The sequence below is a fragment of the Drosophila pseudoobscura genome, chromosome 2, assembly GCF_009870125.1.
Source record: "Drosophila pseudoobscura strain MV-25-SWS-2005 chromosome 2, UCI_Dpse_MV25, whole genome shotgun sequence".
In the NCBI taxonomy this organism is placed as follows: Eukaryota; Metazoa; Arthropoda; class Insecta; order Diptera; family Drosophilidae; genus Drosophila; species Drosophila pseudoobscura.
This window is the reverse complement of record NC_046679.1, coordinates 2,683,305-2,704,890: the sequence shown is the minus strand read 5'-3', so window position 1 is coordinate 2,704,890 and position 21,586 is coordinate 2,683,305. Positions and strand designations below refer to the sequence as shown.

Here is a 21,586-nt window from a genome sequence, read left to right as displayed (position 1 = left end):
TATAAGACTTTTCTTTGCTTTGTAGTTGCATTTTCTTACCATTCAGTGTGACAGCCCTCAGAAATATACCGAAATATACCGTAAACATACAGATGAAAAAACGAACTTCGCATTTTAAACCTCATTATTTAAACAGGATAACAATTTGATTCTAAGAACAACAAAAATTCATAAAACTTTTGAAAGAAAGGGGGTGGGTGTGGACTGCAGGTATAACGGCCCAGAAAATGCAACGCATGCAGGTAGAATCCCCCCTTTTTATAACATACCACGAGAAAAAAATGTATTTGCCTGATCTGATACAAAAATGAATTGTAATTAAAGTATTTAAATGGCAACTGATAGACCGACTGACAGATACATATAACGCCAAAACTATCCAATAGAATTCTATTTTTGAATCTGTGCAACGACCAGGGCTGGACGATGTAAAACCATGTTGGCGCGAACTCTCAGAAATGGCGAGTATACAATAATTTCTGGTTTAATAGTAGCAATAATACAATTTTATTAATTAATGTAAATTAGTCGCAACAGCAAAAAGTAAAAGCAAACTGTTCACATGAGCCGTTAAATAACTCAAAACCAACGACCATTATTTATTTTCGCTGTTGGCAGCGCCGCTGGGCGGGATCTGCGGCTGCGCATTGGCTTGGGGGATGGAAAACAACAAAAGGATAATAAATAACAAGCAAAACTGGAATGAGCCACAACACAACAATTGTCTCTCGCCGCCTTTTGCGGCATCGATTTTAAGGGGGACACATCCACATCCGCACATCACACACATCCTTTGCAGACAGGACAGCAGGACAGGGAGACTGGGATTTAGCAAACTAGAACAAGTCCAGCACGTTTGCGGAACCAGTTTTAATGTCAGATAGACGTTACTATTTCACATCAGAGCAACGATACAATACCCCGGGCGCCTTGGACAATGATTGTGCCGAAGATGGGCTTTTGTATCCCAGCCGGGATAGCAACAATGATAACGAAGACGACAACGACAACGACAATGGGGCCAATGCGGACAATGAGCCGGATGCGGACAAGGACGACGACTCTGAGTTCCTGCAGGACGTGCCCTACTCATCCAGCAGCATTGACCGCAGCTCTGTGGGCTCCATACCCTGGGCAGACGATGCCATCAAGAAGAACCTGCTGGACTGGGAGCGGGTGGAGCGCATGCTGAGCGGTGAGGAGGAGCTGCCAGAAAAGGAGCCAGAGCTCCGGCACGAGATCGCCGATTGGCAGCACAAGTTCCCCATGCTGGTGGGTCGGAAAGTGGGAATGCGGTCGCTGCGCCATCAGAGCTTCGACAGCCAAACGAGGCGCGACGACGAGTCCGTGGACATAGATTCCATTTCAAATCTCAGTCTGAACTCGCTGGACGATGATGATGATGAGGATATTGAGGACGATGGCTTTCTAACACCCACGGCAGAGCCACAGAAACAGCACCAGCAGCCTCGGAGCTATCTGCGCCCCACCCACAATCTGGTGGACCTCCTGGATCGCGATCTGCGCGTGACTTCGGTGTCGGTGAAGCTGCTTAAGCGACAACGCTCCCAGCAGCAGCAACAACACCACCAACCACAGCAGCTTCCCCAAAAACTGAGCTCGGCCACGCCCCAGTCGGCACGCCTGCGGATGCCGCCCATACTAAACGTCCTGGACACGAATCGTCGGTTTCGCGGCCTACTCAACAACCGCAGCTTCGTGCAGCTAACGCAGGTCCAGCAACAGCAGCAGCAACAACAACAGCAGGCCAAATCGGCGGCCCTGACTCATGCGAGCAGTGCAGAGCGTCGACAATATCAGTATCACCATGCGGGCAACCGCTCCGCCTGGCACATGCCGATGGCCGCCAGCCGATTCTTCTCGAACAACAAGAACGCCATTGTGCTACCGGCATTGAATCTGAGTCGCCACAGGGACTACGGCAGAGCCACGGCCGCCACCACAACGGCCACGTCCAGCCAGAGCAACTCGAGCGGCGGCGGCGGGCACAATAGTCACAGCAACAGCAACAGTTCCTCTCGCACCCTGCATCCATTCGCGCTGCCGACCAACTCGAGCAACACACCGTCGACGGGTCGCTCGATCTCGGCTGCAGTGCACCATCCGCGCTCGGAGTTTGCCTCCAACAGTGCCTTCTACATACCGTACAGTGCCTCGAAATTCAAAGCCTTCAAGTAACCTCATGACATGTATACAACTAGCAATAAAACTGAACTTAAAGGAGGCTTTATTGGTCTTTATCCCTTGCAGACGGAAGCTACAAGCCAATGTTGTCCAGTCGCAGACGGCCATCGTGTTCGGTTAGGTAGAGGGTATCGGCTAGGCATTGCTCTGTTATGAGCTCCTCCACACGGTCGTTCATCTGCGGAAGAGAGGAGATTATTCAGAAGGTGTGTCGGGAGATGGAGGTATTTCCTGCTTACCCCTTTTGCCTTGCGCTCGCCAAGCACATCGGGATACTTGAAGGCTGGGCCAAAGTTCACGCTCACAGTTGCACTTTTGTGTATGGATATGGCGGGAAAATAGCTACCCGCATAGATGTCCTCGAAGGCCACACCCTGCGACTCTCCATTCTTGAAGAACTCGATGCGGCTGCCCTGCAGTATGTGAAGATTCTTGAGCGTTTCATTGATCTTATCCTTGTCCTCGTAGTACAGATGTGACTTGAACTTCACCAGCGGCTGTAAAGGATTTCCAGTTTCCGGTCAGAAACGTGGGTATGACAGGGTATAGGCATGTCTTACCCGATCCTTAAATGTATTTGGCAGATACTCCAGAGATGCCTCCTGGGGCAGTTCAATAAGGAATCCCAGGGTATCGCCCTCCATGTACGATTCACTGTAGTGCTTGCCATGGCTCTCTGTGAACTTGGTGCCCTTGCGCGATCGCCAGGAGTAGCCGAACTTGTCGTAGCCCAGCGGAGCCTGTAGATTGCCATACTCTCGACCCCATCCCAGGCGCGTTGCAGCTCCCTCGGGCATCTCCTCGATGGTGATCTCGTAGTACCAGCAGCCGCGATTAACAGCTGCAAATGGGTGGGGAAATCAGTCGCTTAGATCTCAGCTGGGAGCTTTATTCTAAGGGTACTTACAGTGTGTGGCCCGCACCATGCAGTAGCCACGCTCCCCCGTCACCGCCAGTCGATCCTCGCTGATCTTCAGCTGAGGCGCCCGATCGTGCAGGGCCAGCAGGACCGCATGGGGAACCAGGGTGCGGTACAGCCAGCCGGGAATGGGCTTGCCCGCCCAGTCTGAGCTCTCGTCGAACTCCTGCCTGAATGGAGCGTGCGGATCGGGCTCGGCCAGTATGTAGCGATAGCCGTCCTTGTTGAACGGATGTTCCAGGGGATAGCCATGCGGTGGCAGCTTCACGTTGGCCGTAATGTCGGAGCTGGGGCGGCCCTTCTTCCCGGTGGGTCCCGAATCGGTTCCAGGAAATTTGCGCTTCTGCCTGTTGTTCTTGGCAAGATTTGCTGCGGAGAGGGAGTGGGAGAGGTGTTAACTGCAGCGGGCGTACGTGACCGGCCATAAAAGGGATCTGGGGCAAAGTTCGTTTCGGATTGCAGTTATTACAGGCTTACATTCCTCCTCGTTCAGGCTGGCCAACGTTGACGTCATTGCAGGACACAAAAATTACAACAATAAATGAGGAGAAGAGAAACCCAAAGAGAGGAAGAAAACTACAAATTGCGTCGCGCTCAAAATCAAAAGCAAAACCAAAATCAAATTAAAATCAATTCCACACACACGCAGAGCGCGGGGCGGCGAAGCCAGCAAAATATACAACAAAATAAAAAGCGTAACTATTCTTCTTTTTTGCAATGAATGAGTTCTGAGCGAGGAGTGCTTCTGATAGCCCCACCCCGCCCCACAATCTTAATACGTGGGGCCTACCAGATGTGCGCTCGGACCAAGGGGCCAAGGCAAGGTACCGGAATGGAAGGTAAGTCAGTCCGAGAGTAGGCGCCTCAAGACTTCTGTGCAAACACAACACATACACATGTATATATGTTTGCCCATGTTTTGCTATTTTCTGATAGAATTTTAAACAATGGGAATCCCCAGAAAGAGGGACGCCTTACCTTCCATTTAGCATACCTTGCACTGGCTCTCTTTCGGTATCTGTGTTTTGGCACGACTCTTGCATGTGTGTGTGTGTGTGTGAGAGTGTGCGAAACAGAAACTATGCGAAACGATCTTGGGCTTTCCTTCTCGCTCTTTCAATTGTTTGATTCGCATAGAGAGAGGAGGGGAACTTTTGTTTGGGTAGGTGGCAGACAGTATGCAAAGCAGAATGAGCAATAAATACTGCAACGTCAGAGACGAGAGACCCCAAAATCAGCTGTACAGACGGTGTTGTCCATTTAGCTTTTCCGTCAGAAATTTGGACCTGACAACCTGTGGATTCTGCGTATGTGGATTTGGCTGAGGAGGAATGGAGTCACGTCTGTTTTGTTCCAAGGTAGTCTCTCAGTTCGAATGGTTTCGGATAGAGTGCATGTCGAAACTGATCATGTGATCATTAAATATTAAACATCAGATAGAAACGAAGCTCTTCTACCACCGATCTACTGATCTATTTTTTCGGCCCCCAAATCTAGTGTTTCTGTAAGTCTCACCTTGTGTATAGCCATCCTCGGTGAGCCGCAGAGCACCCGTCTTGCTCATGCTCTCATAGTTGGGCTTGATGAGGCGCAGGTCCTGGTGGAACAGCCCGTACATGGCACCGTGCTCCAAATGCTCCTCGTAGGTGAAGAGGGTTTGCACATCCTTGACCAGGGACCGCTGGACGGTGCTGTACCAGGACTGGGTGAGACGGCGCGGCATTGTGGTCATGGCCTCCCAGTACTGCTCGATGTAGGGAATGATCTCCTTGTCCTTGCTAAATTGGATTTGACGCTTGCCATCACGCAACGCCGCCTGCTGCATGTTGGCAATGGCGCAGTGGCACATCTGGGAAATGGCTGAAAGAAGGCAATCCATTATGTGACCACCACAAGTAAAGATGTAGTTCCACTTACTGGCCTGACTCTTGCGAAAGTTCTCCAGACCCGTGGCGGAGCAGTTCTTGCAGACGAACACATAATTGGTGATGAATGGCAGTAGTTTTCCCTTGCCCAGCTGGTAGGACACGCACGACTCGTGGACCCAGCGCGAGCAGGTGGCACAGAGCAGCTCGACGAGGTTCAGGTTGCGCTCTTTCCCGCTAAAATGCAGAATGTTCTTATCATTTGTTCGCTAATTACAGCGATGGTCATACCAATAACAAAAGCCGGCCGCCGCCGCTCGCTGCTCTGCGGATTTCTCCTCTTCAGTCGGGAAATTAACGTCGGAACTGGACTCTGTGGGTGAGCTGGTCTCCATTGGGCCCTCTTCCATGGCAGTGTATAAAATCAGTCTTTCTTTTTAATTCACAAAATCATGTAAACAATGACAAAAAGTCGCCAAGTGTTACCATGTCCTAGGGCTGCACAGCCATTGATTGTTTTGGATTGCGCGATAGGTTTTGTAGCACATCGATATATTATGAAGATAAAGAAGGATTTCAAAGTCTTAAAATGAAGGTAAGGTAATGAGCGCAACTCAGTCGGAGCAAATTAAAGAGTCCACCAAGTATTATCTAAAATATTCGATGGTCTTGCAGTTTGTGTGGGCGATAGCAAGAAACAGATGGTATAGAATTGAGGAAATGATTCTCATCCCAGGGTCCACTGAACCTAGAAACTAGTCAGTCTCTGCTTTAAAGCTATTTCAACGAAATTAAAGTCTTCTTAAGAGACCAAGAATAGGTATCGGGATCGAAATATATAGGTCACCTGTTTAATTAGAAAGGGGGTTCAGTGGGCTAAGTTCGTCTTTGTTCATCGGTATATTTACGGTATATTTTGAAAATGATACGGTTTATCTCGGTGGGTCCGACGGTCACACCGCTGCTCTCTACTGCTCGTACATGCAACGAAAAAATCGCGAGCGTAATTTTGAATGGGCTATAGAAAGGGGTATGGACAACAGTCAAAAACAGCCAAGGCAAATTATAAGTTTCATACGAACCTCACCTCGCGTGTGTGCACAATATACCTTGAAGGCAAAAAGCCGATTTGCAAGCCAAGGTATGTCAAGCAGGGGTGGATTTTACCTTGCATGCGTTGCATTTTCCCTGTAGTTCTGCCTGTTGTCCATACCTCTTCTTGCTCGGAAAATCTGTTGAAATGTAGCACTGTGTAGTTAACGTGTAGTTGCCTCCACTCGCCTGTATATATATATATATGAAGTGTAAAATTTAATTTTTTTGTTGCTGAAAATTACGTTTATTTTTTTCTCGCGAGAGCGCAGGTATTCGAAGCGCAGTTATAAATGGAATTGAACGTTTGCCGTGAGGAGCGAGTCAAGAGAACGAACACAAGCGCACCCGCACCAGCAGCAGCAGCAGCACCAGCAAATTCTCCAACACGAATCTAGAGGAAAAGCGGCCGCAGCCGCCGCCGCCAATAGGGACAGGTCGCAACGCGGCTTTTTCTTTGTAGGGTCCCCCCGCTCTCGCAGGGCCACCGAACTGCAGCACTATGTGCGAGGTTTGCACCGACTTCCAGAACCTCCTGGAGCTGTGTAAGTATCGCTCGGTGCTCGGTGCTCGGCGAGCCGACGTCTCCCCGCCCCTCGCCCACTCCTCCCCCATCAACCTTCTTGCCCGGAACCGCCCACTGAATTTTCCGCCTTTCGTTCGCTCTTGCAGATGAGGCGCGCGTGGCCAGCTCGGAGCTGAAATTCCAGCTGCTGTTGAAGAGCGAGATCGAGACGACATTCAACTACATCCAGTCATGGCCCCAGCGGCAGTGCATGTGCCTGTACCGAGACAACAAGAACTACGACCGGTTCAATCTGGTGGTGCAGTCCCTCATCTGCCTGACGGTGCAGCATCTCAAGCACATCGATCACCTGATTGAGAACTACAAACGTCTCACGGCCAGTGCCGCTCAGGTGGTGGCCCAGGCCCAGCAGCAGCAGCAACAACAGCGTGACTCCAGCAATGAAACGGAGTCGCCGTCGACGGAGAACGAGAACAAGCCCAAGGAGTCTAGCCCAACTGGGGAAAACAGAAAGGAGTCCGGCGCCGATGAAATCCAGGCCGCTGGCGATGGCCCGCCCAAGAGGAGCGGACCGAGCACACCGCCACCGCCGCCGCCCAGTGTCAAGGCGCACATCCAGTACACGGAGGAGCCGTGGATACTGCCGGAGGTCGAGAAACTGCTGGTGCTCGTCTCGAAGGTGTTTCTGCTCAACTTTCCCCTGTACATTGCCCACAAGCATGGGATGCACTCGCGCCTGGACGACCTCCAGGCGGAAGAGGCCCACCATTTGGCCCTAATCTGTGATCTACACGATAATGAACTTCCCATCTACCTGCTGCGCAATGTGAGTCTCTTCTGCAACTCGGGCGGCTTTGGGGCGATGTCGCTGTGCTTCGAGCATCCCGACCTGCCCGTGTCCACAGCCCACTCCATGACCGCCGCTGTGTCGAATGTGAAGCTCTGGCTCAACTATCACTGCAACACGCAGCTGTTCGTGCCCCTGCGCAGCCGCATCCTGCAGTTCATGTGCAAGCTGTCCGACCAGAACCTCCGTTCAGCGGCCACCCGTGCCATGGCCGACTTTGTGTGGTCCTCCCTGCGCGATCCCCTCGATGTGGCCGTCAACTTTGACACCGAAGGCCTGGCCCTGGCCTTCAAGTACTTCACATCCACTACACTGACGATGCGTCTGGCAGGTGAGTCCCATACAATTTAATTCTTCAATGGAATTCCCGACTTAAGCGTCGTTTTTCATTGGTTCATTGGTTAATTTTTCAGGCATGTCGCAGATCAACTCGCACATAAACCTCTTCAACGAGATCTGCACCACGGAGACGGTCAACGAAGTGGAGCTGTTTGGCCAGCGCATCGCCAACTGGCTAACGGAGAACCACATTGTCCAGCACCTGTTCGGGCCCAATCTGCACGTGGAGATCGTGAAGCAGGCCCACGTTCTGCTCAACTTCCTGGCCGTGGAGAATCAAATCTCCGAGGACGACATCAAGCTCATCTGGCAGGCCACCCAGCTGAAGCACTGCTCGAAGACCATCTTCGATATACTGCCGTCGCTGGTGAAGAACCTGGCCCCCCGTCCGGCCATGCACTTGTACTCGCTCCTCTGCCGCATGGACCCCAAGGATCACACTGAGCAGAGCATCTACATTGCCTCGGCGCTAACCAAGCTACTGTGGACACGCGACTGCTCGCGCAGCCAAATGAATCTGATGCAGGACCATCTGCTGGGCGCCAATGTGACCGCCTCCAGTTCGGACAGCGGCAGCATCGAGGGCAGCAACACCGAGGACGATCATGTGGGCGCTGATGACAGCAGCGTGGCCAGCGGTGGCGGTGGCGGCGGCGTTGCCGGCCCCATCTGCCAAAAGAGTCCCATCGACGGTATTCCGCCCTGCAAGCAGGCCCGTCACCGGCGCCACATCTGCGATCCCACCACCGAGAAGGGCAAGCAACTCGGCCCCGAAGGCAAAGTGGAGATGGTGTATGTGAAATCTTTTCTTACGAAATGCTAGAATTAAGTATTAAGAGAGGTGTCTGTAGGCAGGGCAGGCTATGGCTATGGATCTGGATTTGGTATCCCATTGCTCCTAAAGCTCCGAGATGCAAAAAGTGACAAACCAAATACATGTCGTGTGCCTGACGAGGTACATTGATTCCGGACTCGCCGTTTCGCCGATAGAATGATACTTTTAAGACATATTTTAGACTGGTTTTAGCAGCGATTTAAACCACTCGAAATGCCAGAGAGAATGTCGGAGAATATCTCAAAAATTTCATTGTTCGCATCTGTTTGGAATTGATCTTTAACTGAAATCCCAGCGTGGATTAGGGAATGCAAATTTAGAGTGATAAAAGGATGTTGTCTTTGTATAGCATCGAAATTTATTGCCAACCAATTGGAACACATCATTCTGTAGATTTCTCTAGATATTTACGATTCTTCATTCATTCATTCATTTGATCCTTACGTACTGTCCCATACTTTTGTTTTGCAGCAGAAACAATCGCATTGTGAACATCATCGACAACACGAGCAGCGAAGAGGAGCTGCAGTCGCGGGCCGCTTTGGAGCTGCAGCTGCATCGCAACCGGAAGAAGACGAGCAACAAGCGGAGGCGCCAGAAGGCGGTCAGCAAGCAGATGATGGTGAGCCACGATCTGGTGGAGATCTGGGACGGACCGGAGGATGTGCCCAGCAGCGATGACGGAGATGCTGACGGCGACGGCGAGCTGCTGGCCGACAGCGACGACTGCAGCGATGGGACAGCCAGCCAGCTGGTGCCCTCGGCTGTGCTGAAGCACCTCCATGGCGAGGGCCCCTACATTCGGGCCATCGCCGAGACGAACATCAGTGAGCTGCTGAGCGGGGGCGAGAACGATGGCAGCTACTCCTCGCCGATGAGCAACAAGTCGGAAAAGAATCTCGCGGACTTCGACGACGAGGATGTGTCCCCCTGCGAGGAGGAGCTGGCCCAGCTGGTCAACTCCCATGCCGGGCGTGTGGCAGTGGCCGGTGCCAACTGCCGGGACGTGCCGCCAGCCTTTGCGGCCGCCGCCGCTGCCATGATGGTGGCCCAGTCAGCCATGGCCATGCAGAAGTCGGGAGAGACCAATGTCGCCGCCGCCGTGGCTGCCGTGGCCGCTGCCGCCGTGGCAACAGACAATGCGCAGCAATCGCTGGTGGCCACCATGCGGCAGGCGAATGCCAATGCAGCTGCTGCCGTAGCTGCGGCTGCTGCCAACAAATCCAAGTCGGACTCGGATGGGGATCTGCTAGAGGTCAAGCAGCCGCAGCAGCATAATTCCTCCAAGGGAGGGAGCAACAGCACCTCCGTACAGCCTTCTTTCAAACTGAACGACGTCTGCCTGCCGGGGAATACGCTGTTATGGGATCTGCTGCAAGATGAAAAGATTGTAAGTGCACCTCCTCCCTCGTCCTGCTGCTCGTCCTCCACGGCTCCCTAATGGTTCGCTCTCTTTTATCGCAGGGTCAACTTGGTGAATCTCTGGCCCTGGAGGCGGAGAAGGCGCTGGCCACGCTTCTCTGCTTCAGCATGGACCGCCAGCTGCGCACAAAGTTCATCGAGGGCTGCCTCTTCAACGTGGCCAACAATCGGAGCGTGATCGTGAGCCTGCGCCTGCTGCCAAAGCTGTTTGCCTCGTTCCAGCAGTTCCGGCCGTCGGACACCCACTCGATGACGCTGTGGGCGGAGCGCAATCACCGGATGATGCAGTGCTTCTTCCAGAACATCCGATTCTATGCGCGACGACACGCCGAGCTGCTGGTCAACCAGAACGGGGAGCAACAGCAGCAGCAGCTCGGCGGACAGCTGTACTCGCACAAGACGCAGGTCTCGGTCCGGCTGCAGTTCCTTTCGTCGATCTTCTCGACGGTGGGCTCCCCCAAGACCTTTCGCCTGACTCTGGAGCAGCTGGATGCCCTGTGGGAGTGGCTGGCACACGATCCCGAGTGCGCCGACTGCTACTTTTCGTGGCTGCAGGCCCAGGCCAAGGGCGGAGACCAGCATGCCCTCGGCATCGAGGCTCTGCAGCATCTGTACTTGAAGAAGCTGCCCGAGCTGCGGCCCGAGGAGTTCTCGATGGTGGCTCTGGGGCTGTTCCAGCAGCTGTGCAGCTTCGCGCGCATCGCCATGGCCGAGTACGACAAGCACAACGACCAGATCTCGTCCACGGCCAGTGCCGTGGGCATGTACCACCTCTGGAAGATCGCCCTGCGAGCGCAGAGCAACGAGGTTTCTCTGGCGGCCATCCAGTACATCAACATGTACTACATGGGCCAGCAGCTGCGTCTCGAGAAGGAGTTCGTGTCTCAGTGCATGGAGAATCTGGTGCAGGCGGCCACAGCCCTTGAAAGGTGAGTTCGTCTCCGACCTAAGCCCGTTTCTAGTTCCGTTTTCTTTCAGCATTGAAGACGAGAACGCTCTGATGAGGGTGCAGCGCGGCCTGCTCCTGTTGAACACACATCTGGACACGTTCCGCCGGCGCTACGCCTTCCATCTGCGGCGCTGGGCCATCGAGGGCAAGGGCATTGCGTCGCACAGCAATCTGAAGAACGAGGGCGCCGGGGCGCCACTGCGGATACTGCTGCAGCAGGCGGGGCTCTCGGAGAAGAGCTCGCTGCAGATGCACGCCTGCGATCTGATTGCGGACCTCAAGGCCGAGGTCTCCAAGTGGTGGGAGAGCCTGCAGACGGGAATGGCGGCGCCAGTGCTGGGACTGCTCCTGAGCGACGGCCCGCTGAGGATCATCACCCAGGGCCAGGAGCTGACCTCGGACTACGACGAGCGGAGCCTGGGCGATGCCGGCTTCAAGGATAATCAGATTGTCTACGTGTCCCTGGGGGGACGAGGCGCACGCCGAAAGGAATCGAATCTGGAGCATCCGTCGATGCTGCCACCGCCGCCCAAGGAATGCCTGCCCACCGTGCTCCTGCTGCAGCCAAAGTACTTCGAGAAGCTCTTCTGCCTGATGCAAACCCTCGGCGACATGAAACCCCAGGCCTCGGCAGTGAATCTGCAGCACCACACAAAGGCGCAGCTGCTCTCCCGCCGCGTCTGGGACATCCTGGCCATGCTGCCCACCAATCCGCAGATCCTCGATGCCTTCAAGAGCCTGGTGACGGACCTGAGCGAGCTGGAGCAACTCGATGCGACCGCCTCCGAGGACAAGGAGAAGGAGGAGCAGCTGGCCAACAAACGCAAGCAGATCAAGCAGAAGTTTCGCGACCTGCTGGACCCCAACAACCTGCAAAAGTTCATGTATTCGTTGCACATTGTGGAGAGCCTGGCCCTGAGCAGCGTGCGGCGCGAGGCCAACGGCAATTTCGAGGTGATGCGCGGCAAAAAGTCGTCGTCATCGATGGCCAGGCGAAGGAACAGCAACGAACCGCCACTGCCGCCCCCAGAGCCGAACTCCAAGCAGCAGCAACAGGCACAGATCTGCGAGTTGCTGGAGGATTCGGTGCTGGGCGGTGGCCAGCAATCGGACACAGAGGCTAGTGGCAGCAGTGGCGGCGACAAGGAGAACCAGCCCAGCAGCAGCAGCACCACCACCACCACCAAGCAGCAGCAGCACTGCAAGCGGCAAAAGAAAAGCGAAAGCCTGGACCGTCCCGTGGGCTGTGCCACACCGCCGTCGCCCATACCCCCACCACCGCCACTCACGACCATGGCTCAGGCCATTCCGACAGGCCCCGCACCCCTGGTGCTAGGCGACAACAAGTGGAGCGAGGCGTTCGTCAAGTGCGGGGGCCTGCGGCATCTCTACGAGATCTTCATTGCCGGCCAGCTGCAGCAGAGCTCCTATCCGAAGGAGGTGGCCTTGAACGAGTGGCGCCACGACTGCCTAGCCAGTCTGTTGCGCATCCTCTGGCTGCTGGGCTTCGAGGAGCTGCATTCGCCGGACATACACGTGCTCCTGTCGCGGCCACATCCCTTCATGCTGCAGCTGATGGAGGTGCCGCAGTGCCTGCGGCGTCTCTCGAGCATCCTCAACGACGAGGTGTACCAGAACGTGTCGCCCAACTCCCTGGTGTTCCCCTACCAGTTCCACCAACTGCGCACGGGCTTCTGGGGCCGGGCACAGCTTGTCCAGTTCAGCATGAACATCCTCGTGAGCTTCATCCACGCCTCGGCGGAGGCCCGACGCGTGCTCTGGTCGCAGGGGGACCCCGGCATGTGGCTGCAGAAGTTCATACTGGAGGATCCCGAGCCCTCGGTGCGTCGCGAGATCTGTGCGGGCCTCTATCGCATCTGCTTGGGCAATGCCCAGAGCTACCGCCTGCTGCTGGCCCCGCTGCTGCACAAGCTGATCACCCTGCTGCCGATGGCCGAGCAGATGAGCGCCTCCACGCAGCACACGCAGTTCCTGCTGTCGGAGGAGGGCAAGGAGCCGTACGGACCTGCCTGCAGGGACTACTTCTGGCTGCTGGCGCGCCTCGTGGACACCCTGTCGTCGGAGATTGGCGCCGAGGAGCACATCGACATCGAGATGCTGTGCGAGAGCATCTCCCAAAGCATCCTCACCCGCGACTACTACGAGCTGCGGCAGGGCTTCCAGGACGACGCCATGGTGGGGCTTCTCAACCTCATGTCGAACCTGATCAAGCACGACACCCGCTTCAAGTACAAGCCCAAGATCCTGGTCTTCATGGACCAGCTGCTGGGCTTCCTCTTCGACATGCCCTCGCCCTCGGACCGCCACAAGCCCAAGTGCAAGTCTCCCACGTCCCGAGCGGCCGCCTTTGATCTGCTAATGGAGCTGACCCGCGGCTGTGCCACCAACTTCACCTATCTCCACGGCCGGCTGATGGCCCAGCACAAGTCGGGGCCGAAGCCCCCGTACCCGTGGGACTACTGGCCCCGCGACGAGGGGCGAGCCGACTGCGGCTACGTGGGTCTGACCAACCTGGGGGCCACTTGCTACATGGCCTCCTGCATCCAGCACCTGTACATGATGCCCCAGGCGCGAGCGGCAGTGCTGCGAGTGCCCCCGGCGGGGGCCCAGAAGCATGCCCCCACGCTGCTCGAGCTGCAGCGAATGTTCGCGTACCTGCTGGAGTCGGAGCGGAAGGCCTACAATCCGAGGAACTTCTGCAAGGTGTACCAGATGGACCACCAGCCGCTGAATACCGGCGAGCAGAAGGATATGGCCGAGTTCTTCATCGACCTAGTGTCTAAGCTGGAGGAGATGACGCCCGATCTGAAGCATCTGGTGAAGCGGCTCTTTTGCGGCACGCTCAGCAACAACGTGGTCTCGCTGGACTGCGGCCACGTCTCACGCACCGCCGAGGAGTTCTACACGGTGCGCTGCCAGGTGGCGGATATGCGCAACTTGCAGGAGTCCCTGGACGAGGTGACCGTCAAGGACACCCTTGAGGGCGACAACATGTACACCTGCTCGCAGTGCGGCAAGAAGGTGCGCGCCGAGAAGCGGGCCTGCTTCAAGAAGCTGCCCCAGATCCTGTGCTTCAACACGATGCGGTACACGTTCAACATGGTAACGATGCTCAAGGAGAAGGTGAACACCCACTTCTCGTTCCCGCTGCGCCTGAACATGCGCCACTACGTGGAGAAGACCCTCATGCCGCAGCAGTACAAAGAGGAGCGCGAGAAGCGGCAGCGGGAGAGCGAGGCGGGATCGGGCGCGAACGATCGGGATGAGAACGAAAAGGCTGAGGCAACGCTGGATGCGGACATTGAGGAGTGCTATGAGTGAGACCGAAACCCTTACGACTCCGTGGCACATTCTATAGGGTATCCCCAATCCTTTGCAGGTACGAATTGGTAGGCGTCACCGTCCACACAGGCACCGCCGACGGCGGCCACTACTACAGCTTCATCAAGGAGCGAACGAAGAACAACTTCCATCCGCTCGAGCGGTGGTTCCTCTTCAACGACGCCGAGGTCAAGCCCTTTGATCCCTCGCAAATAGCAGCCGAATGTTTTGGCGGCGAGATGACAGTGAGTCCTTGAGTCCCTGAGTGCTCCTTGAGCCTCCGCCTGCCCTTTTCCGATCTAATGCTTGTTTCCCCGTTTTTTGCAGAGCAAAACCTACGATTCGGTGACGGAAAAGTATCTGGACTTTAGCTTTGAGAAGACCAACTCCGCGTACATGCTTTTCTACGAGCGACGGCTGCCGGAGCATCTGCAGCGTCGGCATTCCGAGCTGCTGGTCACGCCCACGCCCAGTCCCGCCGTGGAGGAGAAGCCAGAGGCGGGAGCAGCAAGTGCCCAGGAGGAGGAGGAGGTGGAAGTGGAGGAGACACCGAAGGTGGAGAAAGTGGAAAAGGATGCTGAGAGCGAGAGTAAAAAGGAGGAGCCAAAAGAGAAACTGGAGGAGCGGCGGGAGGGGAAGATGCAGACTGACAGGACGGACCAGGAGAAGGAGCAGCAGCAGCCGCAGGAGGAGCAGCAGCAGCCGCAGGAGGAGCAGCAGGATGGGGATGGGGAGGGGGAGCATCTAACAGCCAATTGTGATAATTCTAAGCCAAGTAACAGCAGCAGCAGCATCAGCAGCATCAGCGAGCAGCAACCTTCCACCTCCAAGACTTCTTCGTCCTTCAAGCTGCAGCTTCTTCGTCCTCTGCTGAACAAAGAGCTGGAGGACTGGATCTGGCAGGACAACCGCCAGTTCCTGCAGGAGCGCAACATCTTCGACCACACATACTTCAAGTGAGCAGAGCAGCGGCAAACGCTGGCATAAACTGAGTGACAAATGCCTCTACTCTTTTCTTTTCTTTGCAGCTTCATGTGGCAGCTGTGCAGCATCATACCGCAGACTCTGGTCTCCGAGGCCGACTACACCTGCATGGCTGCCCAGTTGTCGGTGTCGTTCTTCATCGAGACCTTCATCCATGCCAAGGAGAAGGTACTAAAAACACTTTATTTTGGATCCAGTCAGTCATTAGTTCAATGTCTTTTGTGGTCTCTTCCCCTGGAGAAGCCCACAATGGTGCACTGGGTGGAGCTGCTGACCAAGGAGTTCATTGGGAGCCATGAGGCCTGCGAGTGGTTTCTGTCCCAGATGGCCCTGGAGCCATTCTGGCCAGTCCAGGTGCTCATCCAGTGCCCCAATCAAATGGTGCGCCAAATGTTTCAGCGGCTAGTCATCCACGTTATCCAGCAGCTGAGGTAAGTCCCGTCCAGCGAGTGCTCTTTGCAGCTGACTAATGTCTGCTTCTGCAGGGCATCCCATGCGGATCTGTTCCTGGACGTGGAGACAGATGACGAAGGTAAGGAGCTGATTGGCCAGGCCTCGTGCGTGACGCGATTCATTGGCTCCCTGATATCGCTGCTGGAGCACGGGGCGCGCTCGCATCTCCGTCATCTGTCCGAGTACTTCAGCCTGCTGTGCGAGTTCTCGCGCATGGGCGACGAGGAGGCCATGTTCCTCCTGCGCATCGGAGTGCTCAAGAGCCTGGTGGACTTCTATCTCGGCAATAAGCAGACGACGGACAGCGTTAGTTGCCAACTAATTTGGCCCACAAAGGGGGAGAATATTTGATCAAAAGCACGTCTTGTTTTGCACATTACAGATCGAGATCAGCTCGGACAACGAGGACAACTCCTCCGACGAGGCGCTCTCCGTGGAGAAGATGCGGCCGGCCTCGCTGGACAAGATGATAGCGCTCTGTGCCAGCCTCGTGGAGAGATCCCGCGGCCCCGATTTCCGTCTGAAGCTCTCCCCAAAAGACTTTAACGCCATAGCCGGCGGCAAGGTGATGCTCAAAAAGCTGCAAAGCAAATAATTCAAATCCATTTTGCACGAAAAGAATGCCTTGAACACAACTGAATCAAAATCTGAAATCAATGTATATAACGACTGTCATTCAACCCAATTCATTCAGCCTTTGATTTAATATGCCACATTTTTAATGTATTTTGCGCATATATTTTTCGTAGGGTTTTCCATTCTTGTACCAACAAATAAAGGATGGAATTAATCCGCACCAGACCAAGCATTTAATCCATGCTCTCTGCCGCTGGGACGACCGCCTGGCCACCCAGATCGTCAGCATGCTCTTCGCATCGGTCACCAAGCACACGGAGCTCTGCGCCCCCTTCTTCAAGCTGCTCACGCTGCTCACAGAGACCCAGGGCGGTCCCGTGGGCCTGCCCTGCTTCACACAACTCATTCTGCCCCGCATGTGGGACGCCGCCGAGTACTGCCCGCAGTCCGTGCTCGACTGGCTCTCCCTGCAGGCCACCAAAAACAAGATAGCCCACGCCTGGATCCTCCAATCCGCTGAGCAGTGGCTGGAGCAGTTCCTTCTAGCCCACGACAACACGCGCGTGCGGAATGGTATGGCATGCAGTACTTTATCCACTCGATGGAGGTGCCCTGCTAACCGTCCCTTACACATGTTCTAGCTGCCGCCTTCCTGCTGGTGGCTCTGGTACCCTCGCAGCCCTTCCGCGCCAACTTTCGGGCGCACTCCCAGCACAAGCTGTTGGCCCTCAATCCGCACAGCTATCGGTAAGTGTGTCCCTCCATCCCTATCCCTTCAACAATCAAACATGCGTTAGGCTACACTTTGTACGTTCCAGCGACATCAATAGCGAGGCCCAGGTGGTGCTGCATCAGGTGATCACGCTGCTGCTGCGTCTGTTGAGGCCGGCGCGCGTCTATGCGGACATTGCATCCCATGGCACCACCAAGCTGACCGCCTACTTCAACCTCCTCAGCTACTGTATGGTTTCAAAGACTGAAAAACTAATGGCAAGTTTTGGCAGCACCACATCTCCCGCTCCTCCTAAAGTCTCTCTCTGTCTCTCTGTTGGACTTACAGATAGGTTCGTTCATGCGCTCCCTGTGGGAGCTGTTCCATCCGCGCCTATCGGAGCCCAGTGTGCCCGCCCATCACAACAAGCATGCGCTGCTCACCTTCTGGCACCATTCACTGGTGGACTGTCCTGAGAATGCCGCCCAAGTGGCCAGCTGTCCGGAGATAACGCGCAACATAGCATTTAATTATATATTGTAAGAATAAGAAGGGAATGTTCTGTGCCGCATTCAGTTCTAACTTTCTCAATGTCTCTCTTAAGGGCCGATCATGATGACGCCGAGATCGTCACCTACAACCGGTCCATGCTGCCCGCCTACTACGGCCTGCTGCGGCTGTGCTGCGAGCAGAGTCGTGCCCTCACCCGCCAGCTGGCGCAGCACCAGAACCTGCAGTGGGCCTTCAAGAACATCACCCCGCATCCCACCCAGTATGCGGCCGCTGTGGACGAACTGTTCAAGCTGATGGCTCTGTTTGCCACGCGGCATCCAGACGCCGGCGAGCAGGAGAAGCTGGATGTCATACAGTTCAGGCGGACAATCATTATGTCCTACATGAGCAGCCTGGACGCACGGGTCTCCTGGTCCACGCTGATCAGTGCTCTAAAGATATTGGGTAAGATTATCCCGCTAAAACGTTGGAAACTTGTTTAACTTTGGTTTGGCTTCTTCCCAGTGGACAATGAGGATGATCGCATGGTGGTAATCTTCAACGGAGGGATTGAGATGTGCTTTGAGGCGCTGCACACGCTACATTCCATGCATCACGAGGCGACGGCCTGCCATGTGGCCGGGGATCTGTTCGATCTGCTCGGGGAGATGCTCCTGCTGCTGGCCACCCTGCGCACCCGGACGGACAGTCCCGCCCAGAAGAAGCAACAGCAGCAGCAGCAACAACTGGAGCAGCAGCTGCAACTGCAGCAACAGCAGCTCCTGCAGAAGCAGCAGCAGCAGACACAGAGCACCCAGGCCCCGCAGACGCCGCAGCAGAAGGAGAAGCAGCTGCAGCAGCAGATGCAGCAGCATCTGCAACTCCAGCAGCTGCAGCACATGCAGTTCCAGCAGCAGCATTTCTTGCGCCAGCAGCACCAGCACACGGCCCTGGCCAAGGCCCTGCCGGATGCGGTCAAGCGGCTGGCCACGCTGCTGAACACATTCAACTCGCCGGAGATCAGCCGCATGGCCCTGGAGGTGCTCAAAGAACTGGTGCGGAACACCAGCCTGGAGGCCACCAATATCCTGGCGCCCATTCTGATCAACTGCCATTTGTCCGTGGCCAATGCACCGAATGCCATCGGACCCCTGGGTCCGTTTTTCCCACGTCGTGGAGCCAAGCACACGCCCTGGCCGCTGGGGGCCAAGAACTCGCCACGGCCGCCCCGGCCCATGGTCCAGATGTGCATCGCTTTGTCCGAGCTGACGCCGCGTGGCCTGGATGCGGAGTACGATGCCCATGTGGAGGCCTTCTACAGGCCCTATCACGACTTCATCGACGTGATGATGCGGATGTGCGTCAACACGGGCTCCCTCAACGACACCCTGGTCAAACTGCACTGCCTGGTGGCCATCGAATCGACGCCGCTGCATTTCAATTACTTTCCCAAGTTCTGGGTGGGCATCCACAACAATGCCCTGACACACAAGTGAGTCGATCCCTTCCCGAGTGATCCTGATCCCTGCTAATTGTTCGTCTGATCTGATAGATACACGGAGCTACTGGTCAAGAACCAACTGCTGGTGGAATACCTGCACAATGTGCTCAGGGACGAGCGCAGCATGCTGAAGGACACGTGTGTGCGCGAGTTCCTGGAGCTCTACTACCATCGGGTGGCCACCCAGCTGCCAGTGGCGCGCATGATCTACACGATCAACTATGGCATGCACTCGAAGGATGACATCGATGAGCTGTGCGGAGATCTGTTTGCCATACGGATCATTGCCGAGGCGACGGGTGTGCCGGCCACCGTGCGGAAGGAGTTGCGTGGCTCCCTCAGGGCGCTCCAGAATAAGAGCGAACGCTTCAGGATAGAGGCAGAACGGGGTAAAAGTCCTCTATTTCCTCCATCGTTCTTTCATTTATAGCTATATTTAATTCCTATCTGTAGACGAATTTCCCAACAAGAAGCAGAAACGGGACTCGTACAAGGAGAAGGAGAAAGATCAGGCGGCGCAGTCTGACACCGATAACTCCTCGGTTACGGATCCCAGCAAGGCCACAGATGTCTCCATGGAGGTTGTGCCCACCAACAGCCTCAACAGCGACCCAGTTGTCGACAAAACTGCCAAACCACCGACACCTGCTGGCAGCGAGGACGAGCAAATGGAGAGCACGTCTTCGGAGAAGCTCGTAGGGAAAGCTGGCTCGACCCCATCGTCTGACGATGAAACGGAGCTTGAGGATGAGCTCGAGCCCACGCCCAAGCGCAACAAGAAGTCCAGCAACAAGAAAACCGCACAGGATCGCCTGAACGAGGAGCGAGAGAAGCATCTGATCACGCTAATCACCATGGAGTCTTATATCCAAAAGATTTTCTCCATCTTGAAGCGAGACTCGAAGCAAATCGAAGAGCAGGCGGCAGCCTCCGAGGCCTCCACATCGGCAGCGGCGGCAGCGGCGGCGGCCAAGGCCAGACCGAAGGGGGCGCACACTCCGCCAGAGCCGCCCATGCCCGAAGCGTCCATGGAAACGGAGACGTCATTCTGTGGACGGACAGAGGCCGAAAAGCGACCGCATTCGCCCGTGGCCGGCAAGCCCAATGGCAGCCAGCCGATGGCCGCCGATTCCCTGCCCAGCGTCATCGAGGCTGCCCTGGCCACGCCCACCACACCCGCTGTTGCCTCCACATCCCAGGCGGCGAGTCCAACACAAATGTAGTTGTCGTTCAACGATTTGATCAGCATTTTATTTTTCGGCAAGCCCCTGGACTGATGATGGGAAAGCGGGGATGATGGGATTGGGGGGCTGCTGCTTAACTTGTAAGAATTTCGTGGCCAAAGGTCAATGTTAGATACGGATACAGATTAATGTAAGCAACCCAAGGTTGGTGCTAATGTTTGACTTGTGGACTCCAATCTGCTCCACACACACACGAAGAGACAGACGGAACAGACGGACAAAAGAATTCAGATTTAAAAAAGTTACGGATACTAGATTGTAAGGTTAGCTTAGCGGCATCTAACTCACACACATTCAAGACCCACAAACACATACATATATTCAATATATAGCTATAAATGTAACTATTCGTAAGACTCCCCAAGCACACAACCAAGAAGGAGCCCAAGCAGATTACCTTTCAGAACTTAGCCAAGTGCAAAAGGTTGGAAAACAATTTGTATGCCAAAAAGAACATCAAACTCAAAACAAAGCTGAAATATTACAAGATTACCATTAACAAATGGCATTGAATGTTTTAACAGCGATAGTGGCAGAAGAGTATATCAATGAAACGGCTTACGAGACGCTAATATCTATTATATGTGTTGTATTAGGATCCATTAAGTGTCATTTATGAAACGATGCTAAGAACATTTGCTCCTCCTTATCCTCCTGCTCCTCCACATCCACATCCCCATACCCATCCCCGTCCCACCAGCACGGTAAACGAGAAACGATACGTTAGAAATGAACAGATATTATTACGATACCTATATATATATAACTTAACGAAAAATTTTAAAATATTGGATGTGTGTTGTTAGCCAACGATTTCCAATGTGAATTGTGCACAACGCAAACAAAATCGAACAGTTCTTTTAGTTCAAGTTATAAAATACAACGTAGTCCGTAAGCGATTGCTGTCCCAAGGTGAAACACAACAGGACACAAGAAATGATACCAATATAAATAATAATAAATAAATAAAGCTTAAAGTAATGGCCCGCCCCGACGAATCCCGGGGAGGGCGCACATTGTTAGACATAAGCCACGTACACCCCCAGCATACGATCGAAATCTACAATGTAATGTGTTGAAACAGAAAACAAACGAAAACTAAAATCACAAACTAAAATCATGAGAGAATATAAGTTAACTGATATGTAATTGAATCGAAAGCAGTCGCACTTAATTCCTCGGGGCCGAGAACACACATCACCTGTGGATTGCACTCTATAGAAGGAGATGCCAACCTTTTGGGGTCAGACTGCTCATAGGATTTGGTAGCTAAGACCCACCAA

At 54.5% G+C, this 21,586-nt stretch overlaps 3 protein-coding genes across 9 annotated transcripts; 2 read left to right on the top strand and 1 right to left on the bottom strand.

Moving 5' to 3' along the window:
- The first annotated feature begins 47 nt into the window (after positions 1-47).
- LOC4800449 (probable serine/threonine-protein kinase mps1) lies at positions 48-2,245 on the top strand. The gene has a single exon (XM_001357687.4). The coding sequence runs from the start codon at positions 874-876 to the stop codon at positions 2,197-2,199; it is 1,326 nt and encodes a 441-aa protein (XP_001357724.3). The 5' UTR covers positions 48-873; the 3' UTR covers positions 2,200-2,245.
- Positions 2,226-5,506, bottom strand: ash2 (Set1/Ash2 histone methyltransferase complex subunit ash2). Of its 2 annotated transcripts, XM_002136925.3 has the most exons (7): positions 5,281-5,506; positions 5,042-5,226; positions 4,640-4,984; positions 3,113-3,493; positions 2,766-3,046; positions 2,445-2,702; positions 2,226-2,383 (listed from the first exon to the last, which is right to left on the bottom strand). In XM_002136925.3, the coding sequence occupies exons 1-7, from the start codon at positions 5,397-5,399 to the stop codon at positions 2,279-2,281; spliced, it is 1,674 nt and encodes a 557-aa protein (XP_002136961.1). In that variant the 5' UTR covers positions 5,400-5,506; the 3' UTR covers positions 2,226-2,278. The 2 variants fall into 2 exon arrangements, with proteins under 2 accessions (XP_002136961.1, XP_015038819.1); XM_015183333.2 differs by lacking the exons at positions 4,640-4,984; positions 5,042-5,226; positions 5,281-5,506 and adding an exon at positions 3,602-3,872.
- A 419-nt stretch (positions 5,507-5,925) lies between these two features.
- Positions 5,926-21,457, top strand: puf (ubiquitinyl hydrolase 1 puf). 6 transcript variants are annotated; one of them, XM_033376426.1, is made up of 20 exons: positions 5,926-5,992; positions 6,354-6,626; positions 6,754-7,785; positions 7,868-8,585; positions 9,100-10,018; positions 10,093-10,979; positions 11,029-14,337; positions 14,400-14,586; positions 14,669-15,297; positions 15,370-15,756; positions 15,811-16,084; positions 16,161-16,343; positions 16,528-16,927; positions 16,996-17,101; positions 17,152-17,344; positions 17,415-17,605; positions 17,671-18,023; positions 18,084-19,050; positions 19,111-19,448; positions 19,513-21,457. In XM_033376426.1, exons 2-20 carry the CDS (start codon positions 6,584-6,586, stop codon positions 20,280-20,282), a joined length of 11,886 nt encoding a protein of 3,961 aa, XP_033232317.1. In that variant the 5' UTR covers positions 5,926-5,992; positions 6,354-6,583; the 3' UTR covers positions 20,283-21,457. The 6 variants fall into 6 exon arrangements, with proteins under 6 accessions (XP_033232317.1, XP_033232313.1, XP_002136962.3 ...); XM_033376422.1 differs by lacking the exon at positions 5,926-5,992 and adding an exon at positions 6,007-6,130; XM_002136926.3 differs by lacking the exon at positions 5,926-5,992 and having other exon boundaries at positions 6,164-6,626; positions 15,370-15,493; positions 15,569-15,756; positions 17,173-17,344.
- Positions 21,458-21,586: the final 129 nt, after the last annotated feature.

Excerpts from the sequence above, each read along its gene's own strand:
- LOC4800449 (XM_001357687.4), top strand. The coding sequence starts at position 874 with ATGTCAGATAGACGTTACTATTTCACATCAGAGCAACGATACAATACC.
- ash2 (XM_002136925.3), bottom strand. The coding sequence starts at position 5,399 with ATGGAAGAGGGCCCAATGGAGACCAGCTCACCCACAGAGTCCAGTTCC. Across the intron at positions 5,227-5,280 it reads GCGGCCGGCTTTTGTTATTG|CGGGAAAGAGCGCAACCTGA; the intron begins GTATGACCATCG and ends TCTGCATTTTAG. Across the intron at positions 2,384-2,444 it reads GCGAGCGCAAGGCAAAAGGG|ATGAACGACCGTGTGGAGGA; the intron begins GTAAGCAGGAAA and ends TCTCTTCCGCAG.
- puf (XM_033376426.1), top strand. The coding sequence starts at position 6,584 with ATGTGCGAGGTTTGCACCGACTTCCAGAACCTCCTGGAGCTGT. Across the intron at positions 14,338-14,399 it reads GACATTGAGGAGTGCTATGA|GTACGAATTGGTAGGCGTCA; the intron begins GTGAGACCGAAA and ends AATCCTTTGCAG. Across the intron at positions 15,757-15,810 it reads CACGTTATCCAGCAGCTGAG|GGCATCCCATGCGGATCTGT; the intron begins GTAAGTCCCGTC and ends CTGCTTCTGCAG.